This window comes from Bos javanicus, chromosome 26 (assembly GCF_032452875.1).
Source record: "Bos javanicus breed banteng chromosome 26, ARS-OSU_banteng_1.0, whole genome shotgun sequence".
NCBI lineage: Eukaryota > Metazoa > Chordata > Mammalia > Artiodactyla > Bovidae > Bos > Bos javanicus.
In genome coordinates this window covers 25,365,305-25,390,236 of record NC_083893.1, presented here as the reverse complement: position 1 = coordinate 25,390,236, position 24,932 = coordinate 25,365,305, and the positions used below count along the sequence as shown (strand labels likewise).

At 41.5% G+C, this 24,932-nt stretch overlaps 1 protein-coding gene across 2 annotated transcripts in view; it reads right to left on the bottom strand.

The window, feature by feature from the left end:
• SORCS3 (sortilin related VPS10 domain containing receptor 3) overlaps positions 1-24,932 on the bottom strand; it is a 647,321-nt gene that overhangs the window by 303,377 nt on the left and 319,012 nt on the right. For both annotated transcript variants that reach the window (XM_061403393.1, XM_061403394.1), the window contains exon 4: positions 5,994-6,152. In XM_061403393.1, coding sequence (XP_061259377.1) covers positions 5,994-6,152 — 159 coding nt within the window. The remainder of the gene's footprint in view (positions 1-5,993; positions 6,153-24,932) is intronic.

The following is a 24,932-nucleotide window of genomic DNA, read 5'->3' as shown; positions in this document are numbered from 1 at the left end:
AACATTTAAAGACTGACCCTGACTTTAAAAGGTCAGGTACCAGAGGGGTGGGTCATGGTAGAGGCAGAGAATGGAGGAAGGATAGGAGATTTGGCCATGTTAGATCAGCCAGATCATAAGCCCAGAGAGGCTTGCCAAGGAAGGAATAAGCAGAAGAACTCCTAGATTCAACTGGAAAACTGGAAACCTAGGGTCAGAATTAGGCAAAGGGATGAGAGTTAGGGGCACTGGGCAGCAGTGTGAGCACAAACGACCAGCACGTATGTGAAGGTAAGGTCACTCCACACAGGAAGGGGTGGAGGAACACAGAGAAGCTTACATGCAACCAGAAGAGGCTGCATCACACGAGCCCTTGCCCACCTCTTCCTATTCCTATTCCTATAGTCACCTCTTTCACCAAAGGATTACCACACCTGAATTTCTATCATGAGAGCATAACTGCTTCAGGAAAGGTGTTGTTGAGAAGAAATACCTGTATACCCTTCTTAATACATATATATGCTGCATCTTCCATTAATTATTTTAGCAAATGTTCTTTTCCTGACCGAAAGGTGTCAGGTTACCAAAAGGGACACCTAGAAGGTAGAGGCAGGGACCTGAAGTCTGGGACATGGTATAGAAAAGGCAGGCTTGGGAAGATAAAGACTTTTGCTGAAGTCTGTTCCTTTGAGCCAGCATCCTTAGAGCAATGTTGCGAAGACTAGAGATTCTCACTGCACCACCCTCACTGAATGCAAGTTAATATTGTGCATTAAATCAGTTTTGTCATTCAGAACTCAGCTCAAATAGGTTAATGCTAGCATTTGAATAACATGGTGGTTGTGCCATCTTTTTTAATACAAAATAGGGCTATTCTCTCTCAGTCCACTGTTTCTGTGTTCACCTTCAGGAAAGTGGCCTCCTGGAAACTGGTGTTTCTATGGTGATGGAGACAGCATATTTCTATTGTATGGATGAGACATCTGTGAGAGCGGTGTGGGCTCCCCCTAGGTGAGTGGGGCTATGGATTTTCCGTTCTCCTCTTCAGTGTTACACAAGTGATTTTATAGGCATGAAAGAGGACCCGATGAAAACGCAGTGTCTCTCTCTAAATAAAACATACCTTTTGTCCCAGTCTTATTCCACAGGGAATAGGCTTCAACACCACAGCCAGCCCAAGGTAATTCCCCACAGCCCCGTCCTCACCAGCTGGGGAGCCATGAAGCCTTTCTGTCAAGGCTGCTGAGGAAAATTCCCATCTCCTGCTAATCCTGAAGGCTCTGAGCACAATTACATTTCTAATCAGAGGGTTTTCATGAGAATATAAATGAAAGAAATGTCTTCATTTGTACCAGCATTCCAGAAGTACAAATTTAAACTTCCCTTTGAGTTTTCAGGCCTTCTACACACTAGATACACCCTAACTCACTGGTGTCCTGCTCACTGTGGCAGCCCACCCCCTCCACTGCAGACCCTGTTTGGCCAGTGACCATGCCCAGAGGAGCCTGGTGAACTACACAGTTCATGGGGTCACAAAAGAGTCAGACATGACGTAGCAACTAAACAACAATTCCCAAGACGGCATCAGTTTCTTAACCAGCTTGTCACTCTGTCAGCTGCTACTGAGCTTGGTGGATGGCCAGCAATAAAAACAAGACACCCATAGCTGCACACCCCCCTCCCTCCAAATTACCACATAGCAACCCTTCATTATGTGTGCCAGTGTTTCAGAAAGTGGCTTTTACATTGAAATTTCAGGCAATTCTAGACTAGTCTAGCCCAGAAGCGTCTGAAAAACAATCATGTCTGAAATCCCATTGAGATTCTCATTTCTGATGGCCAAAGCCAGCTAGGTGTGCTAAAGTTTCATTTTGCCAAGAAGACAAATGATAACAGAGAGCCCTGCAATCCCACCTCTCATGCAGGAAAACAGCTATTATCAGCTCTGCATCTCTGTGTCCACGTTGCATGCATCTGTGAATACATGAGCATGTGCCCATTCGAAAAACTATACTGAGTTCCTTGTCAAAATGAGGGATTGTTTTTAAACATCAGCTTTCTGTAACTATGAGAATAACACCTAACTTTTTAAAGTACTGCAATGTCCTCAAAACCGATCCCAAAATCTTTTCAAAACTTCTCGGTTTCAGTAAGATTATTGAGCCCTCCAGCTAATTCAAAATATCACAAAGTGAGTTGTTTCAGTCGTTAGCAAGGAGACAGTCTGATGGAGGCAAAAGAGAATCCTGCCTTCTAAATAACTGGTAAATACGCAGCTGCCCTAAGATGTTCTAGAGCTTTGGTTCTGAGAGGAGAGGAGTAGCTTTTCTTCCATTATTTCCAATTTGGTCAACCATAACATTATTTCTGCTGTGCTTTTTTTAAACCACCAAGATTCTTATAAAAACATCTCTAAGATTCTTGTACACAAGAAAGAATTTCATCTTTACTGAGTCAGTTAATGTTAAAATGCAAGATGGCAGGAGAATCTGTAAGGCAGAGGGGAGCTGGCATAGGAGGTAATAGGACCCACAGTATAGCCAGAACAGGACTTGATCAAAGGCCCACATCGCACTGAGAAGGACACAGAAAGACTCTGTGAGACTGGGACGCATCAGAATTGGAGAGGCATGATCCTCCCACAGGGTCAAGTGCAAGGTGCATTTGCCCTACCTCCACGCCCTTTCATCGCTTTGGAAGTTGGAAGGCTTGGCTCTCTTTCACCACCAACCTGGCCCTGACCAGCACAAGGTAGCCAAGTTTCCCAGGGGATTCACAAGCTGCCAGCCAATATCTCAATGAACACAAGATTATGTGCACTCTCAATTTCTAGACAGAATTTTGTTCTATCCAGAAGGTATTTCCTTAATTCTCCAGCAGTGCCTTTATTGAGTGAGAGCTCCTGGCAAGTTTCCTGCAGCTTTGGGGTAGCAATTTGGAAGGTAGAGCAATTGGATATTGTCCTTTTAAAATATCATTCAATTAGGTCTTTTGTAATACATACAAGGTAAAGAGATAGCCTTACAGATTCCAAAGAAATTGCTAGTGCATTTCATCAAAGGCACAATAATGGAAACATCGATTCTCTCCTCACCACAAACATCTCCCTTTGATGCTGCAGTTACCTTAATACAAGCACTTTTCATTCTCTTTGGAAGAAGCCCGCGCCTCAATGCATGCATGTCAGAGAAGGCTGCAGTCCGAAACGAGACATCTGTATATCAGTCTCGGCTACCCTTGCATCTTCATTTGCTGCTCCAAAGCATCCCTCTCCTTGACTCTAAACCAATAAATTACCCCCAAATAAAGAAAAACTCTGCTGTAACCTGAATGCCTGGATGATGTTTTATGGCATCTCTACAAATGTTGCCGGGGGCATCATCAGCCTTCTCACACCATTTATTTAAGAGTGTCAGGGCACCAGTTAGAAACTTTATGGGCCTAAAGAACATTCAGCCACTTCACACAAAAGATGTCAACAAGAAAGAGAACTTAAGGAAGAATGCACCCAGAAATGTTCAGTGTGGTTAGGAAAATCCATCAGTGCCCACTGCCACATTTGCAAAGATTTTCACCAGGTGAAAAAGCAACCATCGAGTCAGAAACTATCTTGAATGCATTCTATCTGTAAGGGTACTTCACGAGCAATGCTGTAGATGTTCTCAGTGCTGTGGAGCTGCAGAAAAGGAATACTTCTATATTGCATTTGGTTTATCAACCTCTTGGCATGAGATGTCTGCTGCCTAGCTGGTCTAACCTAGCTTGTCTCTGCATAAATAAAAACATGGTTTAAGAGTTCTGAGTTTCATCTAAATAAATTATCATACAGCCATTTAGTAACATCTAAATGATTTATTTTTTTCAACACATATTCAAAATTCCTGGCTATACTAAGCATTTAAACAGAGACTATCTGACATTTGGCTAAGTCTTTCATACAATATCCACCTGATGCCATGAAAGAAATGTATTTGCAATGGTTTTTGCTCTGCAAATGTCATGCGGGTGTCCTTAGGGGACTGCATTTAGCACCTGATGCCCACCTTGAGGCTCTATTAATGAGAGATATAAAGGTTATGTTGAAACTATTGTTTAAAGGTGCTGACACCTCATACACACACACTCACATTTACAAATTACAGATTCAAACATATAGTGAGGAGCAACTGTTTCAGGACTTGAGAGAACAGAGACAAGAAGCTATTTTAACAACATTATTCTGTAGACAACTCTATGTAAGACAGTACTTGTAAGCATCCATCCCCTTTCACTGATTGATTCCACAACATTGTGACATAATAGTTTGCCATCACACACTGTACTAAGGTTCTGGAAAAAGCAGGAAATACAAAGAACAATCTAAATTCTCTTCTCATAGATATAAATTGATCAACTATAAAGGGCTCATTACCATAGCAATGCATCCATCCACTAATTCATTTGCTTAACAAATATTTGTGCTGTGCTTAGTAGCTCAGTTGTGTCTGATTCTTTGCGATCCCATGGACTGTAGCTCTCCAGGCTCCTCTGTCCATAGGGGATTCTCCAGGCAAGAATACTGGAGTGGGTTGCCATGCCCTCCTCCAAGGCTCTTCCCAACCCAGGGATCGAACCCAGGTCTCCCGCATTGCAGGCTGATTCTTTACTGTCTGAGCGCCCATGGAAGTCCAAACTTTCAAATATAGCAAATATTTACTGATCATTATTAAATGGCAGGCACCATCCTAGAGACTGGTGCTACAACAGTGAGTAAAAGTAGACACAACCCTGCTGTCCTGGAACTTGCAATCTAGAGAGAAATGCAAATGATGCCAAGTGCACATCAATCAACAGGAAAATCTCAACCATGACAGGTACTCTGAAGGGAAGTGTGCATAGCCTTGTAAGAAAGAACATCAAGAGGGATTTAACTTTGTCAGGGAGCTTAGGGATGATGTCCTGCGGAAGTGATGTCTGAGATCTGATAGTGAAGAGGTTTACTGTATGGAAGATCCCAGGCCCAGGAAAGAGAGCAAGGGAGACAGCTGTGGGGAGGGACTGAAGATGGTCACTGAAGTACTAACAGTGAGTTAGAAGAGAGAAGGAGGGACCAGACCAAGCGGGTGCTATTGCAGCCTACTGAGGACTTTGGACTAATCTGTGAGCAAAGAGAAGATGCAGAAGGAATTTAAACAAAGGCATGAAATCAAAAGATCTACATTTGGGAAATACATAGTTCAAGTTACAGGATGAACACATACTGTGAGAACTATCAGGGCTACCTCCTAGGTTTCTGACTTTTGCACCTGAATGAATACAATTAGGGAATACTGGAAGAGAACCAGCTTAGATGTGGGAAGATCAAGAGTTCATCTTTGGAATATGTTGAATTGAAAGGCTTCTGAGACATATAGTAGACAAGTCAAGTACACAGCTGGATGGAGGTATGGATCTGAAGCTCAAAGGAGAGGACTCATTGAGGTACTCTATCTTGAATGTACTTTTAGAAAACAATGAGATGGACATGTTTGAGGCTTTCCTCCCTTTGCTAAACTGAGAACAATGGCATATTCCAATTCAAGGCAGCATGGTGTGATAGAATATGCCTAGACTTGAAGTCTGACAATAAGCTTCCAAGTTCTGACTCCTCTAGCTACCAGGTGAGTGGTTTGGAACAAGTACCTTGGCTTTTCTGCACCTTTGCTTACTTCAGTCTCCATAAAATTATTTTGAATATACATTTCCCATTTATAGCACAGGGTTTGTTTTAAAGGTTAAATGAGTAAAATCACACAAAAAACCATCTTAAACCTGTGAAATGACAAATGGCATTGTCATTAATGAAATATACCCGCCTGCATATTTTTATATTAAAGACCAGAAAGGAAAGTTAGATGCTGCAGACACAATCAATGTAGTTGGAACAATGCAATGTCATTGAATACCCTCGTGTATATGGACTGAGTAAATAGGCAAGTGCTTTTCACGGGTGGTACCTGGGTGACAGGATGTGAATGAAAACAGAATGTGTTCACCTTTTGATCCAAACTGTAGGCCAGTACCCAGTCCTCCTGCTTGGGGTGAAAGAGCAGACTCTGGATGTAGAAGGTGAGCCGGTATTTCTGATAGGTTGCCCCTTCATCTGAGCTGATCAATATGCTGCTCTCTATCTCAGGATCACTAAGAAGCATGATCTAAAGAAAGGAAAGAGAAGAAAATATAGACAGAGTCAGTAGCAGAGAATAAATACAAGAAATTAAAGCATAAATATAAAGTCATTTCTACTTATATATCACAGCACAGAAAAGGGCATCTGGGTCTCTAGATGAAATACTGGTATTTTTTTTTCCTGATTCAGTCCTTTATTGGTGAATTGAGCTAAAATACTGTGCAAGGTTAGGTCTGCATACAAATGAGGCTTCATTTTTCTGATGTCCATCTTCTAAATACTTTCATTTTTGATATTTATACTTGTACATATTGGAAGTTTATTCTTATGGTCCTCTGTCCCTTGACCTTGGGATCATCACACCTCTGTCTTTTCGTCTTCCCTCTGTCAATTCTCCACATCACTCTCCATCACTCTCTTGCTTTTAAGTCATGAAAAAGATCCCACTGTTTTGTTCCTTCTGAACAGTTTTAGAGATTTAATTGATTTAGGTGGTTTCATGATCCCTTTGCTCTAGTTGTTTTCCAAAGCACTTATCCCTGAAGGCCATTTTTGACAAATACTGATGCTCAAGAAAGTCTGTCCTTCCCAAGCCGAATGCATAGAGTGGTGTAGTGAACAGACATCTGAGACAGCAAGTCCAGGTCTCAACACTTCTCTGTATACTGTCACCTTGGAGCATTACTTAACTTCTAGAGGCCTCGGTTTCCTCAACAATAACTGAGTCTGATGATACCAGAACTGGCTTTGAATGCTTGGCATAATGCATATTCGTGACAAGTGATAGCTATGGTTACTATCAACCTCTCAGGAGTCAAAAGTCTTCTATTCATAGGACCTCAGTGGCATTGGTCTCACTAAATGTGTGAGTGACATTTCAGTATTTAAATCCAGTAGACACTCAGACCTATCTTTCCCTTAGTTAAACCCTTTGCAGTCTTTGTGGCCACTGACAACTCCATCCTTCTGGAAGCATTTTATTCCAGGGGCTTCTGTAACACCATACTTATCTTGGTTTTCCTTTCTACCTCTTTTGATTACTTAACTTCCTGTGATTATCCTTAGAGTATAACCATTGCTCAACCCTCAGTTTTGACCTTCTCTTTTCACTAGATACATTGTTCCTCAGTGACCTCTTCCACTCTCATTTGTATTTATTTTTTTGTTACCACTTTTCTGGCGACACTTCATAAATTACAAGTTAATCTAAGGTCTCCTCTCAGTTTCAGACTTGAACACTAAGTGTTCTGGCACTTTCTTCAGTTTGAATATCCCACAAGACCTAAAACTCAGCATGTCCCAGGATACCTCATCCAAGCCCCTGTCCCCACCCCTAGTGTTTCCTGGTTCAGTGAGGGTTTCCACCAGCCACCCATGTGAAGCTAAATGCCCGGGGTTCATCCCTAACTCTGCTTTCTCATTCACCTCCTATAATTAATTAGTCTCTAAGCTCTGCATGTTTTACCTACTAATTAACTCTAAAATCAGATCCATTCTCTCCCTGCCCATTGTGGTTCTGTTAGTCTGAAATGTGACCATTTCTGTATTGGATTCCTGTAAGATACCCCTAGTCCATCTCACAGATTCAACCAGTATTCCTCCAATTCCCTTTGTATACTGTGGCCAGAATAATCTAAAACCATTCAGTGACTTATCTTTGATTTTCCTACACCCTAAAATTCTTCAAATGGGTTGACATAACCTGCCCCTTGTGTTTGTTTCGCTCCATCATTAGCACAGCTCTTTTGACCTTTATCATCCAGCTCAACCCAACTTCCTTGAGTTCCTAATGTTTGTTAAGTGACTTAATGAGCAAATGAGTTTATTTCCTCTCATAATTCGTCCTGTCTTGGGCGGTACTGCCACTAGCTGTTAGGGTTACAGCTACACACAGTATGTACCGTGGGGTCCAAAGTACCAAGTAAAGTCCAAGAAACACTTCCATATGCTTCTAAAATGAAACTCTTAAAGAGTAGAGTTTTAAAATTTTACCAATAGTATATATCAGTATTATAAAGTAAGCTTTACACAAATTCAATGCCTTTAACTGCTAAGATTCATAGCCATTTTCCTTTTTTGTTCCTGTATAACTTCCAAGACAAGCTTACTTTCTTTTTCTCAAATATTTGCTTTGGCTTCATTGAGGTAAGTTATTACTAGTTATCAGGAAATTTTTGAGAAATAGATGCAGTATAGGTAGTCTAGTTTCTTTTTTTTTTTTTTAATTCATGTGTGAATAATCTAGGACGAAAGCTCTTAGATTCGTAGACAGAATAACTGTCTCCTCCCTTGGCACTGTGAAGGGTAAGGACTACTGGAAAAGCACCCCTGCTGACCTTGAAAAAACCTCAGAGGATGCATCCACGCTCCTTGAAGACTGTGAGGACAAATATGCTGGGAAAGAATGAGGCTTTCCTAACTACTCTCCCTCACTTCTCACCAAGTACTGATGGGCTACATAACAGGCAACGAAATCATTTCTCCCCTGGTGCAGAGAAATTAAACTGCTTCTTTTATGCAGGTATAAAGAAGTTTCATGCCCATGATTTTAATTAGAAGATAAGACCAACATCATAAATGAACTTTATTTTATATACCATGAGTTACAGTAAGGGTTACCATCAAATATCTAGTGCAATGTACTCTCTTCCTCTAGCCCTGTTTCTTCCTGTACACACACTCCACACTTGCATACACAAAGCACATTAATCTGCGCACAACACAAACGTTACATGTATGTGTACACACATATGCTTACACGTACGCCTCTGTGGCACATTTATGCATACACATGTACAGAAAAGCAATTATATATAAGGTGCACTGACATTGTGAGCTGGTTTTAGGGGACCCTTTTTGGCAAGAGTACATTTTTATTGCAATCTTTCTCTGAAATCCTTTTATATACTTTGATATCACTGGCAGTGTCTATATTAAATTTAGTGTCTGAGAAGAATGGAAGGAGGGATGTAGAAACCTATATGTTTTAGATTTCTGACCTACGCTGGGTACTTTGCAGGATATTTTATCAAAACCTCAAACAAATTATGTGATGGGTCATTATTTGTGTTTTACAGGTAAGGAAACAGGCTCAGAGGAGGAAAGTAACTTGCCTATTACCCCCTCTAACAGACTCAAACGTCACCACCTTGAGTCACATACGCACATACTAATGCTAATGCTTTGCTACACCCGGAAAAGCACTTTGTCATCTTTACCAAGGGACAAGGGGAAGTCAGAGAAGCAGCTTTTTAGTCTTTTTTTAAGCATCTTTAAGAAACTGGTTCACTGGTAAAGAATCCGCCTGCAATAAAAAAGATGTGGGTTCAGTTCTTGGGTCAGGAATACCCTGGAGAAGGGAATGGCAACCTACTCCAGTATTCTTGCCTGGGAAATCCCATGGACAGAGAAACCTGGAGGGCTACAGTCCATGGGGTCACAAAAGAGTTGGACATGACTTCATAACTAAACAACAACAACAAGAAATCTACACACAAAAAAAGCAGTTTCAGGAAAGCCCCTTTCCTCCTCTGACTCATTCAACTTTGGTCAAGAGGACATGAAGAATTAAATGAATAGGAATCCAAAGGGACAATAGAATGTTAGTGCTTGAAAAAGAAAAAGTGAAAAAAAAGAAAAAGAAGGAACCATAATATTAACATAAATGGAATCAGAAAGCAAAGCCTCAGTAGAAGTTAAGCCTCAGAGTAAAATATGTATATTTTGTATGACTCTACATAACAACTTCTATACCTACATATATAATGAAAATCACTCCACGTCCACCCAAACTGTTACTGGGAAGCAGGGATTTCAAAGGTAAAGAAAAGCCTACAAGGACAAAGCAGGTAAACTAAGTGAGCAAAGCAGATAAAGCAAGACAAGAAGCAGTAAGTACTTTGTCAACATAGAGAGTGCACACATTTCCTTCAAATGTTTAAAATGAGATTGTTACCAAAAACATTATACTCACATTAAATATCCTCTGTGGACTAAATTTGTGATATAGGCATGTGACTCTTGGCATAGTTATGAGAGTTTCATCCTACAAAGAAATTTACAAACCTTGCCTTTGAACCCATAATTGTAGGTGTATATGTAGAAAGCCTATGGCAATACAGGTTCAGACATCTGTGAATTCTGTATTTATATGATTTTGATAGAATGAGCAGGAAAGAGTTCCCACTAGAGATTTTGCTCCAGTTTGGCTTCGATTCTTTTTCCAGCTTGTCCTGATACAAGATATGTATTGGTTATACACATATGCTGGAAGAGAAGGGGGTCTTTAAAACATGAACAGAGTTATCAATGCTATAGGCTCTGGGGCAGCTGTCCTGGGTTTACATCTCCAGTCTGCTACTTTATGTGTAAAAGTGAGGATATTACCCAGTTTTTCCAATCAGTTAGCTCATCTAAGAAAAATACTGATAATAATCATGTTTAACTCACCATGGTATTGAAAGGATTAAATGAAATAATGATTAAAGAGTTTAGCATAGGGCCACAACTGCTAAATAAACATAAATGTTTATCTATAAATTACCCAGAATAAGAACATAACTAAAGGCAGAAGTCGGAGAAGGCAATGGCACCCCACTCTAGTACTCTTGCCTGGAAAATCACATGGCAGAGGAGCCTGGTAGGCTGCAGTCCATGGGGTAGTGAAGAGTCAGACACGGCTGAGCAACTTCACTTTCACTTTTCACTTTCATACATTGGAGAAGGAAATGGCAACCCACTCCAGTATTCTCACCTGGAGAATCCCAGGGACGGGGGAGCCTGGTGGGCTGCCGTCTATGGGGTCGCACAGAGTCGGACACGACTGAAGCGACTTAGCAGCAGCAGCAGCAAAGGCAGAAGTAATGCCACACAGGTTGGAGATTTAGGTATTATTTGCCTCTGTCACGACACCCCTCGTTCCAGAATTTTGTTGATAAAAACCTAAGGGATGGGTGGTGGGGATATAGGTACAGGGGAAATGCTGTTCAATGAGCATAAAGTTTTAGGCCTGCAAGATAACCAAGTTCTAGAGATCTGCTGAACAGCATCGTACCTGGAGTTAACAATACTGCAATGCACAATTGGAAGAGTTTGATAAGAGGATAAATCTCACATTGTGCATTATCACAATTTTTTTAAAAAATGTGAAAGATGGGGGGGGAAACAAAACTACATTTTACACTTATTTTACATGCATTTTACATTCCTGGCAACATTTTAAGAAAAGCACACTCTATTAGCAAATATAAAACACCACCAAAATGAACAATCAGTAAGTAATTGTCAACTCAGTAAACACAATTGCACTTTGAATGACCACTCTCGTCTCCTCAGTGGGAGGCTCTGGCCCATGAAGGAAGTAAACATACCTTAAAGGTAAGAACATAACTAAACATTCCTTAGGAGTAAGAACCTCATACAACCTATCTCTTTGAATTGGATTATTCCCTGTACATGGGTTGTACCTCAGATTAGAGATGAACAAGCTTTAGAGTTTATCAATATACATATGGTCCTTTTATCTTTTAGTAGGAAATACCTGGTAAAGTTGAATAATAGTGGCCCTACTTTTAATGCTGGGTTGCAAATTACAAGGGACACAGGTGGAAGTCATGAATCAGGCAGAGATTTTGCTTCACTAACAGATTTTCAAAAGCCTAGAAAGTTTGTTTGTGTCTAAGTCAATCAAAATCAGTACTGGAAATGATAAAATTCTCCCCAGAAATCTTTCTAGAATGCCTACCTTCCTGCTGCTGGGTAAGTCTTAAAGCACTCAAATTATAAAATTAATGAATATGTTCACTTTATTCAGTTGCCATACTCTGTTCCTCCTGTGTATGGTCTACAAAATGGGATGAAAGCTATAGGTTTCTCAGCCTCTCACTCTGCCAGAGTTTCCAGAAATGCAAAGGAAACAAATTGTAGTTCAATGCTTTGAAAACAGTCTCTGAATAGGAGTAAGCAGACTTCCTCTGAATAGAAAAGGAGAAATGCTATAATTTACTGTATAATTGAGTCCTAATGGGAGACTCTCAGGAGCTCAGTAAGAAACAACAATAATATCAATACAAGCTCACAAAGAGTATAAGAGACATTCTTTAGGCTGACCCCCTAAACCTACTGACATAATCAATATGTTGTTGAATATTGGTTTACACACAAATAGAGCCTGTTACAGATAAGGCTCTTAATCACAACATAACAATATACTACCAGTATCCACCCCCACCACCCTCTATCTATTTACCTCTCTAACATTTCCCCTTATAGCAGACGTTATAGCTGGCAGGAAAAGGGGTTGCCCCCAGGGGATATTCAACAATGCATGGAAACATTTTTTTCATGTAAATCAAAATTAACATACAATATTATATTAGTTTCAAGTGTAGAACATGGTGATTTATATTTTTATACATTCTGAAATTGCGTCAGTAAGACCAGATACCAACCTGTTACCATACAAAGCTATTAGAATATTACTGACAACGATCCTCATGTGCACTTCACCTCCTCCATAACTTATCATTTTATAGCTGGAACTTTGTACCTCTGATCCCCTTCGCTTATTTCATCCATTTCCCATCCCTGGAGACGTTTTAATTGTTAAAACTGCGGGGTAGGGAAGAGAGTAACTGGCATTTAGTGGGTAGAGGCCAGGTATGCTGCTAAATAATTAAAACGCACAGGACAACACTGGACAACCAATAATTACCTAGGCCAAAATGTCAATAGTGCTGCTACTGAGAAGACTTGTTACCAAGTTTGTGCATTTATAAGTGTATGTATGTATATATATATGTGTGTGTGTATATATACACACACACATATATACACACACACATATGCATGTGTATATTATATATATCCTATTTAGCGGAAAATATGTAAACTACATATACAGTCTTCAGATAGAACATCAATGCATATTTATGCTTATGTGCATGTCCCTTTCACTCATTACCATTTATACATGCCATTCTCTTTGCCAGGATTAGACTCCCCACCTTTTCAGCCCTACCCATTATATTAAGTATATTTGTACTTATCCTTCAGAAATTAACTCAAGCACCTCCAGTAAAGCAACAATCATTGAGGTCAATCAGGAAAAAATATATAAAAATAACAAAATCAACAACAATAAAAAATAACTCAATTAAAAAATGAGCAAAGGACTTCAATAAACATTTTCCCCCCAAAAAATACAAAATATATTTTTGATGAGTATTTAGGGAAATTGGAACCCTTGTGCATTGTTGATGGGAATTTAAAATGGTATAACTGCTCTGGAAAACAGTATCATAGTTCCTCAAAAAATAAAAAATGGAATTACACATGATCCAGCCTTTTCCTTCTGGATATATAGCCTAAAGAACTGAAGGCAAGATCTTGGAGAGATATTTGCACACCCATGTTCATATTGTTATTATTAACCACAGCCAAAATGTGGAAGCAACCCGTGTCTACTGATGGAAGAATAAACAAAATGTAGTATATACCTTGGAGAAGGCAATGGCACCCCACTCCAGTACCCTTGCCTGGAAAATTCCATGGACGGAGGAGCCTGGTAGGCTGCAGTCCATGGGATCACTTACAGTTGGACACAACTGAGTGACTTCACTTTCACTTTTCACTTTCATGCATTGGAGAAGGAAATGGCAACCCACTACAGTGTTCTTGCCTGGAGGATCCCAGCAACGGCGGAGCCTAGTGGGCTGCCGCCTATGGGGTCACACAGAATCGGACACGACTGAAGCGACTTAGCAGCAGCAGTATATATCTATATTGGAATATTATTCAGTCTTAAGTAGGAAGGGGATTCTGACACATGCTACAATGTGGATTACACTTAAAGACATTATGTTAAATAGAATAAACCAGTCATAAAAAGACAAATACTATATGATTTCCACTAGAGTAATTACATTAGTCAAATTTATAAAGAGAGAAAGTAAAAAAATTACAGCCAGGAGCTGGGGGGAAACAGAAAATTAGGAGTTGTTTAATGCGCATAGTTTTACAGATAGAAAGCGCTCTGGAGACTGACCGCACAGCAATGTGGATGTGCTTAACAATTCTGAAATGCACATTTTAAAACAGTTATGTTAAACTATGTGGTATGTGTATTTTACCACAATTTAAAACACGAAATTAGATACGAAATGAGATGAAACAATGGTTTGAGAAAACTTGAAAACTAATCGGACATAAACACTATTCATTCAACCATTATTTCCAGAGTCTTTATGCCAGGCTCTACTATAAGGTCCAGGATAAGAGCAGTAATCAAACCAAATGAAAACCCTGCCCTCAGAAAGCTTGCATCCAAGTGAGGGGAGAACAGAAAATAAGTAAATAAATAAGTAAAATATATAGCTTATCAGATGGTAATGAGTACTTTAGAGTAAAATAAATCAGGAAAGGAGACAGGAAGTGCTGAAGTAGGGGGGTGGGGGTCTGAAGCGTGAAGAGCAGGGTCAGGAAAAGCCTCACTGAGAAGGTGACATTTCAGAAAGGATGTAGGAGTCCAGAGAGCTAGAACAGAACAAAGGCGGCAGAGTGCTGAACGTGGGGGGCAGTAAGTGATACAAGCACCCTGGCTTTATCCCAGTGATGTGGAAAGCATCGGTGGGCTTCCAGCTAGGCACTGGAGCCTACGGCTTGTATTTTGATCCTTTCACCATGGCTGAATAGAGCATTGTGAGAGGCAGGGAACAGCAAGGAAAGAATCAGAGAGACCAGGAGGAGGCACTGAATCCAAGTGGGAGAGTCTGTCAACACAGGGCCAGCTCAGTTACTGAGACGTGGTCCGTCTGTGGGTATAAAGGAAAAGTCCTCTTACAGATGAGCTGTGGGGAGTAAGAGAAACTGAAGAGTGCATTAGAGAGCTTTATACTTGTATACCTGTATGTTCATCTCTGTGTTGCTTATCATGATCAAAAATCAGAAATAACTCAAATAATCAGGCAGATTTTTGGTCTGAATAAGTGGGAAAACAGAACTGGCCTTTATGAGACAGGAAAGCTCATGGGGGGAGTAGATTGCAGGCTGTAGAAATAAGGAGTATGATTTTGAAAAGGCTAGGTTTTGGATGCTTAATAGCCATCCAAAGGGACAGTAGATATACAAGGCTTATTTTCAGGAGATGGAGCTGGCCTGCAGATAAGAATTTAGGAGACATCAGTGTTTGAACAGCATTTAAAAATATGAATCTGGACACCAGGGAGACATGATAAAGATACAAAAGAGCCTGAGAACTGGGTTCTAGCATGCTTCGGAAGAGTCAAAGAGATAAGGAGGGGCCAGAAATGGAGTGTGTGAAAGAGGAGAACCCAGAGTGTGTTGTGTCCTCAACACCTTGAAACCAAGGGAAGAAAGTATATCTGAAAAGAGAGTTGTTCACCTGTGTCAAATGTAGCTGACAGTTCAGTAGGATGAAATCTGGGGAACTGACCACTGAATCTAGCAATGCGGGGGATGCTGGTGACCACGGCAAAGGCAGAGGAGTGAAGCAGGCAGGCAGCACTGATGCACATATAAACTGGCATGACTGTTCTGAAAAGCAATGTGGCAGGAGGGAACAGGACTCATAAATATTCATAATTTTGACCCTATAATTTCTCTTCTAGGACTCTGTCCAAGGAAACCATCAGGGACCCAATAAAAGGCTTATGCACCTGTGTGTTCATCTCAGTGTTATTTATAACAATAAAGCATTGGAAACAACTCAAATATCTGATAGAATAATTAAAGTAGGCTAAATCCACTCAACGGAATATTATGCAGCTATTAAGTATGAATTCAAATAGTTTTATGAAATGTGAAAAATAATCATATGTGGAAGCAGTGCAGGAAAAGCAGGCTGAAAACATATGAGGCATAATCGCAAATTTGTTAAAAATGGTTTCTATCTCATGCCCATATATATGCACAAAAGAACTGGAAGGAAAAACTCACTGCATGTTTAACAGCAGTTATTCCTGTGCAGCATGATCATGAGTCATTTTTTTCTTTATACTTTCCTATTTTTTCTAATATTCTGCAATTACCTTTATAATGATGAAATGTTTCTATGCTCCTCCCCATATGCAGATATTCATACACACATACACACACTCACACATTCACTCTTTCCCACTAACCCTTTCAAGAATCCCAACAGAGTTATGCTACCCATTGTCTGCCCTTGGAAAAACTGAGAACCTGGAAAAATATGTGTGCATACTGTGACCACTGTTCTGAGAGCAGAACAGGCCCGGGTGAAGGTCAGGTAGAGACGGTACCTCACTGTAGAAGCAACAAGAGCACCTCCCAGCTCGGAGAGTTGATCTCCTCCCTGGAGCAGGAATCCCTGGTGTCTGCCCCCACCCGCGCTCTAAACCATCCACCTGCTTTGCACTGCATGATGGCTCCCCCCAGCACAGCTCTGATCCTGACCATGGCATTTCCTCACCATAAGAAATTCTAGTCCCCTCAACAGGTCATGAAAATCAAGTCTGGCACCTCAGACATCGTATAAGTGGGTTCCTGTGCTGTTCTCAAGCTTGATCTCTACAACATAGCCATAAACCCTACCCACGAATTCCCTAAAAGTTTTTTTTTTTCCCCCAATCACTATCCCACTCCTCTAACATTCCTGTCTTTGCTAATGTTCTTCCCTTACCTAGAAAGCCCAGCATCTTCCCTCGTCCATACCTTCCTTCCAGGCCCATTTTAACTCTCTCCCTTCCATGAAGTTTCTCCAATGCTTCAGCGAATGATCTCTACCTTCCACCAACTCCACTGGCAAATTCATTGTCACAGTGAACTATGGCTTCATGTTTAAAATATGTGAAAAGTTATAAATATATTCATGTATTTTGACTTTGTTAAATTTTGTTTCACTTGTATTCATCTCACTGTGCCATCTGGATGCTAAGTTCCTGAAAGACAGAGAATGTCACATGTCCTGGTCCTTCTGGGGTTCAGGGAAGCACATAATAAATATCTGATGTGTGGTGAGTGAAGGTCACTCAAGAGTTTCTAAGTTTGCTTGACCAAATGTTTACTACATTGGATTTGTGATTCACCAATGCCCTGGCCAGAGAAGCCGGCTTCATCTCAGTAAGAGCAGTCAGCAAATCTTTACAGAGAGCACTGTCCGCTGGCAGCCCACCCCACCCCAGCCCCACCTGCGGCAACGATTTCTCAGGGCAGTAATCTGTTACTCTGGTTCCTCTTGTCAAAGTCTAATGCAGATCAGTTAATAAATTGATGGCCATGTTAGTTAATAAACTGATGGCCATGTTATTTTTCTGCAAGATGTTTAATTCCAATATTTTTAAGAAAGCAATTTTATCCCTGGAAGAGAAGAAAAAAGAAGTTTCACAATTAAAAAAAAAAAAAAAAACCTGAAATCAGTAAGATTGGGTTGGAAGTCATTTTCATTCCTTTTGTCAAACTGTTTTAGTGTTTTGTTATGGTTTGATTTGAGGGTCTTTGGTCTGCTTGTTTGGTCTTTCTCCATCTTAGGAACACTAAAGAAAGATGCAAAACCAGACACGCACACCTGAGATCAGAGGGAGGGTGCTGAGACACAGGTTAGAAGGCAAAGGATTGGTACAGTGTTTACACAGCCATCAATCATAACCAGAAGATCCTGAGAAATATCCAACTAGCTGAATTAAGATCATCCACATTAGTTATTGTTTCAAGCCTCCAACTTGCTACTGTGCACATCTGGGACCACAGTGGGGCCCCAGAGTTAAGAATCACTGTTCAAAATCCTAAAATCAGAAAGGCAATGACTATATGAAGAGATAAAGAAAATATGCTCACCAGCCTGCATATTATCTACCATCTACCACAAAACACACCTAATGTATAAGCATCTTGTTGAAGCCATGGGTGAGAAAGATTCTGAAAACACTCTAAGGCACAAGGGATGGTAAATGGAAATTAATTGCATAGTACTCATTATGACTAATTTTAAAATTGCAGATTGTCATTGATACAGTATTTATCTAGTATGGTAGCTTTAGTATTTCATTCTGGGAACACTATAAAAAAAATAGGGAGACCTGCTAAACTATTTTTCCCAACAGATCTTGAATTCTTCCTATGAGGAGCCTTCAAAACCTAGGCAATTTTCAGGGACTTAATCCTACTGGGATTAGCAATTTGGGAACAATTATTCTTGTTAAAAGAGGCAAGACAAGTATTAGCTTATGCCAAGGAAAACAATTAGGGGAATAAATACGCCTGGAAATGTCCTATGTCCTGATCTAGTTGGAAGAAACTATGCTATGGAGAGCTTCATTAGCATCAGGAACAAATCACTCCATTCCGAAAGCACCTCCTTTTTAAAAAATTAATTAATTTATTTTAATTGGAGGCTAATTTCTTTACCCAACAAGAATGAGAAGCATGTGAACACGAGTTAGAACTCAACCTCTCACCCCCATCACCATTTATGCTTCTGAGGGATAGGACGGGCTCCCAAACAGCTAACTGCTGGATGTGATCAACAGGGAGCAAGGAGACTTTCTGAAGAGCAGCCCTTGGGGCCAATGACCACCTAAAAGCCAGTCTGTCCCAGCTAGTGGGTACCTCACTGTCCCTCAGCAGGGCAGGAACCATCCTAAGAAAGGCAACTGTGGCACTGAGTCCAGTCTCTCAGACCAGAGACACTGAGCTTCCAGAAAGAGTGAAAATGAAAAAGAACCAGGCTCTGCAAGGAGCTGGAGGCCTCGATCTGTGATTTCCACCTCTAGCTCAAGACATCTGCTCTGCCTTCCTTCACCTTCAAGTGGAGTTCGTATCGAGGCCTTTGAGTGGCATCACATTTTATATTTTGCCAAGTCCTTCCACAGCTGTTTTCTCCTCAGTCTGCTCCCTGAGGAAGGCAGGGCTGGTATTGTTACCCACTTTATTAGCTTCCTGTGGCTGGAAACAAATTACCACAAGCTTAATGGCTTAAAAATATGTAATTTTATTACCTAACAGTCCTGGATGTCAGATGCCCAAAATGGGTCTCACTGGGCCAAAGTCAAGGTGTCAGCAGGGCTGCCTTCTCTCCTGGAGGCTTAGGGTAAGACTCTTCTCCCTTGTTTTGTCCAGCTTTTACAGACTACTCCCAACCCTGGTCTAAAAGCCCCCTTCCATCTACAAAGCCAGCAATGGCCAGTCCAGTCTTTCTCACATCACAACACTCTGACTCTTCTTCCCTCTTACAAACTATCAACTAAAAAAAGCACCACCTAAAAGCTGAGAATTCTGTTTTATTCAGTGAAATTGCTGAGGACTTAAGCCTAGGACGCATTCTCTCAGACAGCTCTGAGGGATGGCTCTAAAGAGGCAAGCCAGGAGCCAGGATGCAAAGCAGTTTATGCAGCAAAACCAGGTAGTTAGAACATCAAAAGACTACTGTTAATTAAAGAAAACTCAAACATCTCACCTTAATGAATTTAGCGCTATTCTATATATGAGAAGATGCAATAGTCTGGGCTCATTGAAATCCTTCCTTTGAGATGAACCCTACCTTTCCAGGGCCAGTATCCTGTTTTTTCTCCTGCCTGAATCTTTTCAGGGTGCACAGCCAGGGTTGACAGCAGCAGCTTGATGGTCACAACCGCATTTACTTACTGATATGGCAGGGACAGCCTTTGTCCACACTTCTAAGGACCTTTCCAGAGCGCTCCCCTGGCAACTGAGCCAGGCAGGTACTCTCTGTAACCATCACCATCCTAAGTCAGGCAGTTTCCAGACAGGAAGGGGAAATAAAGCCACAGTGACAGTACAAATTTTTAAGGGCAGCAGATGAACGACCTTAATTCCACCTACAATTTGAATCCCCCTTTATCATGTAACCTAACATATAAACAGTCCAGGGATTGGGATTTTTCCAGGCGGCCAACCACGTCCCTTTCTAGGGGCAAGGAAACCAGGAGCCTGTGACGAGCAACTTGCCCAAGGTCACATCTGGTTCACACATCTGTAAAAACGGGGCTCAAACTCAGAACCTGCTTTCCCAAGTTGAGAGCTCTGTCCTTGCTGTTCTGTATTGGTAACACGTGAAGGAAAGCGAAAGGACGCAGCGAGGGAACAGAGTGAGTGCGACACAGGAGCAGAAAGGAATCAGAGCTGGAGAGACTCCTTAGGCCTTTGTCCACCACCACCCCCAACTCCCCCCACCCCCGCCCCGCTTTGGTTCCCACCCCATCAGTTGCAAATTTGACCCCTTTCTTCCCAAACAAAAGAGCCCTTGGCAGAATGTATTTTTCTTTTCCTTTTGGGTTTTCAGGGAGTTGGGTTGTTTGGTGGGGTTTCCTCTCTTTCCCAACATGAAGCAGGAAGGGAGGGCAGCAATTTTGCCAGGCAGGTATTCTCTGTAATGATCCATCATCCTGTGCTGGGCAGTCCCCAGACAGGCAGGGGAGAGAGAGCCACAATAACAGTAATAAACAGAGAAGAGGGTCTTCCAGGTAACAGCATAATGAGGAGACCCAGCTGCTGCAGTCGGGGAGAGTGCGTAAAAGCAAGAGAGGAAAAACTGAAGTGGAGAGAGGATGGAGATGTCCAAAGGTTGTGGTTTTATATTTTGCCCCAGTGACCGCTACTCTGTGTATGTGTGTGCACGTGAGTGAGCTTGTGTGTGTTTTCTCTCCCCATAGCTCCAAGAAAGAAAGCACCACACACACCCTCACAAACTTTAGGTTGTTGTTAAGGATGAAGCAGCACATTTGTCAAAAGGTCCAACTGCCACCTCAGATTCCAAAGCTTGCAAAGGATCCACCCCTATGGTGATTTAGATTAATCGCTTCTCATTAAGAGCCAATAAACAAATGGCACCAGGAGCGCTCCTCTCAGCCACAGCCCACTGTTGTGGTGTCTAATTGCCAAGCGAGAGCAGAGGCAGGCCGGAGAGTTGTCAAATATAATTTATAGGTTTTTAAGATCTAATCATTTTCTATAACATTAGATTAAATGACAGTTTGTATTAAAGAGGAAATTACATTTCGGCTCGCTTTCTTCACTTTCCCCCAGCTTTTCCAGCTATGATTTTCAAAGAGCTCTAATTCCACAGCGCAGGGCCAGAAAATGCCCTTGACAGTGTACTTCAAAAGGATCAGTCCAAGGGCTTTCCTGCACCCAAAAGTCTGTCCAGAGAAGGGGGACCAGAGATAAATGGGAATATTCTCTTAACTGAGGCCCCTCCATTTAGGAGCCCCGTAAAGTCAGCCCCCCTCAACTTCACCAGAGCTGTGCTGTCTTACCCTGTGACCACCCTCAGCACTGAGGCAAGGAAAAACTTGTACAAATAATATACCTACATTCCACTCCCAGGTATATATCCAAACAAATTCAAACCAGATACTCAGATACATGTACATTCCTGCTCACAGCAGCACTATGCACAGAATGTAGCTAAAACATGCAGAAACATTCATCAATAGACGAATGGATAAGCAAATTCTGGTACATATACATGGATCATTGCTGCTAAGTCACTTCAGTTGTGTCCGACTCTGTGTGACCCCAGAGACGGCCTCCTACCACGCTCCTCTGTCCTTGGGATTCTCCAGGCAAGAACACTGGAGTGGGTTGCCATTTCCGTCTCCAATGCGTGAAAGTGAAAAGTGAAAGTGAAGTCGCTCAGTCGCATCCAACTCTTAGCGACCTCATGGACTGCATGCAGCCCACCAGGCTCCCCCGTCCCTGGGATTTTCCAGGCAAGAGTACTGGAGTGGGTTGCCATTTCCTTCTCCAACATGGATCATTACTCAGCCATAAAAAGGAATGAAGTACTGATAACCTGTCACAATATGGATGAACCTCAAAGGCATTATGCTAGTGAAAGAAGCTGGTCAAAAAAGGTCACATATTGTATGACTCCATTTGTATGAAATATTCACAAAAGGCCAGTCCCTAGAGATAGGCAAGTTGGTGGTTTCCAAGGACTGGCTAGGAAGGAACAGGAAGTGACAATTTAATAGTTACAGGGTTTAGGGGAAGGTGATGAAATGTGTTGGACAAGATAGAGGTGGTGGTTGCACAGTATGGTGAAGGTATCCAATATCACTGAAGTGTTCATTTTAAAATGGTTACTTTTATGTTATGTGAATTTCACCTCAATAAAAATACAATAAAAGAGCTACGGGCAGCACTGGGTGTCTCCAGTCTCCCCTGGGCAGGCCAAGAAAAACTAGGATGACAATATTAAACCAAAGTTACTAGTAAGCACAAAACTGACTCCCATCTGGCTTGTAAAGTAACCAGTCGCCTAACAAACCCCTCTCCTTGATGAAAATTAATAATAATATAGTTGGTCTAAACAGCTCCCACAGCCCACTGCCATGAGGAAAGCCTGAACAGCTACACTAACCCTGATTCCACGACTGGCTTATGAGTCTCAGCACTGGTCTGCTTTCTTCCCACAATGCCCAGCTGCAGCTCAGGCTGAAGAATCCACACAAAGAACTCATGTGTCCTGCTGATGTTAGTAACAGTTCCAGGCTGACGACCACTCCCAGGAACAAATCCCATTCTAATCGTCTCAAGCCTCCTCTTCCTATTTCTTGAAAATTAACATTGCCACCAGGTTTAATTAACAAGCAGAGGCTCCTTCATGCCTAAACACCATGCTTGAATGCTCTCTTTTTAGAGGATGGTGTGCAGGTGCTTGCTTTATATAGCTTTATGAAGCATGTGTTATAAAACCACCTCAACCATATGGCTTTTCTATACCATGGCAGTCCATTCATTTCAATCCCATAAAATCCTAGCAATATTTAAGTGTTAAAGGTGACTTTCACTATGATATTTATTATTGGATAATGAAAAATGGGACAGATAGCCTTCAAACCTCCAGGCAATGGACTGAACCACGTCTCTTCTAAGCTTTTAATAACAGGACTACTATATTTCCTGGAAATGACACAAATTCCCAGAGTCCCCTTTGAGATTCTCTTTTGGCAGCATGAATTTTCTTAACAGTTCTTTTTATTTTTACTTTAGTGGAGACCAAATCTCGTATCAGTCAGAGGAAAATCAGTTAGTTGAATATTTGAATCTGCTTTCTCCATCCGACTGGACGTTTTTAGCATAGCCCTGCCCTTCCCATTTGGCCAAGAATTCCCTATGACTCGTGACTCCCCTTGCTGTAGATACCCCTATAGAACTCAACATAGAGAACTGTCAGAACACAGCGGGAATTAACTTATGTCACGGTTCCCACCTCTGGACCCTCTTGAATCCTATGTCCTGTTGCTATTATATGAGTTAGCTTGCTTATGGTCATCTATTACTCTGTATGTTTGTGTCTTTAGCAGACTGCGACATCTCTGAGAACAGTGACACCTGACTTACCTTTCTATCCCTGGCATTCAGCATAGTATCTGGTATGTTGCAGATGCTAATAGCTATATGTGAGTAAAATAATAATTAACTAACTCTGAGAAAACTATAATAGAGTATGATCATCAATCACAACTATATCAACACATTGTTGAGAGCACATGAAAGATATAGCAATCTTCTGAAAATCCTACAGTTGTCAATGATATAATTGTTAGCCAACAGTGGCACCATGGAAAAGACCATCTGAATCCTCTGAAACCCCTGTTAAACACTACATCTTCCTACATCCTACCACAGATACCCCAAATTTGGATTTCGGATTCAGGAAGCAGACCCCTGAACTGACCTTATGACAAACACTGAGATTATTCTAATGCATACACGTGTCAGCATCTCCCCTTTAGAGTGTCTGCAGCAAGAATATCAGTTTTCCTCCAGTTTCTTACAGAAGTAAACTGCTAGTGCCTGATAGCCCTGTATTAAGGGGGTGGCCATGGAAAGTTTGAAGGACTCACACAAATTAAAATGGATCATGAAATGCTGAGGCATCCTTTGCACAATGGGTTAGAGTTTCTGGACTCAATGGAAAACCAAGGGCTGCAGATGAGAAGGAGGTGGCCCAGGGGCAGAACCAACCACAGCAAGGGAATCATGGCAGCAATGATTAATATCCTCCCCTGACTAGTCTTTAACCCCCACTACTCTGTCACAGGGCTTCCCTGGTGGCTCAGCTGGTAAAGAATCCGCCTGTAATGCGGGAGACCTGGGTTTGATCCCTGGATTGGGAAGATGCCCTGGAAAAGGGAACAGCTACCCACTCCAGTATTCTGTCCTGGAGAATTCAATGGACTGTATAGTCCATGGGGCTGCAAAGAGTCACAACTGAGTGACTCTCACTCATCTGTCAGAGGTGCAATCCCCAAACCACCCCCCCTCATAACTCTATGTCTTCCCCCCTAAAGAGCCTACATTTTCGGCTTCCTAAACATTACCCATTTACAGAACTGGAAAGAAATTAGCATCAACTGTGGAGCAATGAGCTGCTTTCTACATTTAGTTTCTGGACTAGAAATGAGCAGGAATTAGCCAGCTTCTCTCCTCATTAATAGGCAATAGTTGCCATCCCTGCTAATTTACAACATGTTAACACAACTTGAGCTACTCCCTGGCTGTCATGACTAGCTTAAGGTGACATCAAAGGGAAACACATAATATTTGGTGTCACTGTGTGTATTCATTTAGGCTGGAGAGGCAAGGATGTGGGGATGCAAACTTGAATTTGATCAGAATAGAGTAAGCACAGCTCTCAACTCAGTTCCTAGGTGGAAAGCAAGAGGACTTTCAGCCTTTGTTCCTGCCCCATGGTTTAATGCAGACCCTAAGGACCCTGGACATCTAGACTAGGAAGGGCCAATTTAAGTCAAAGGGGAGAAAAAGATATAGTTGAGAGCAGTGAACTTCAAGCTTGAAT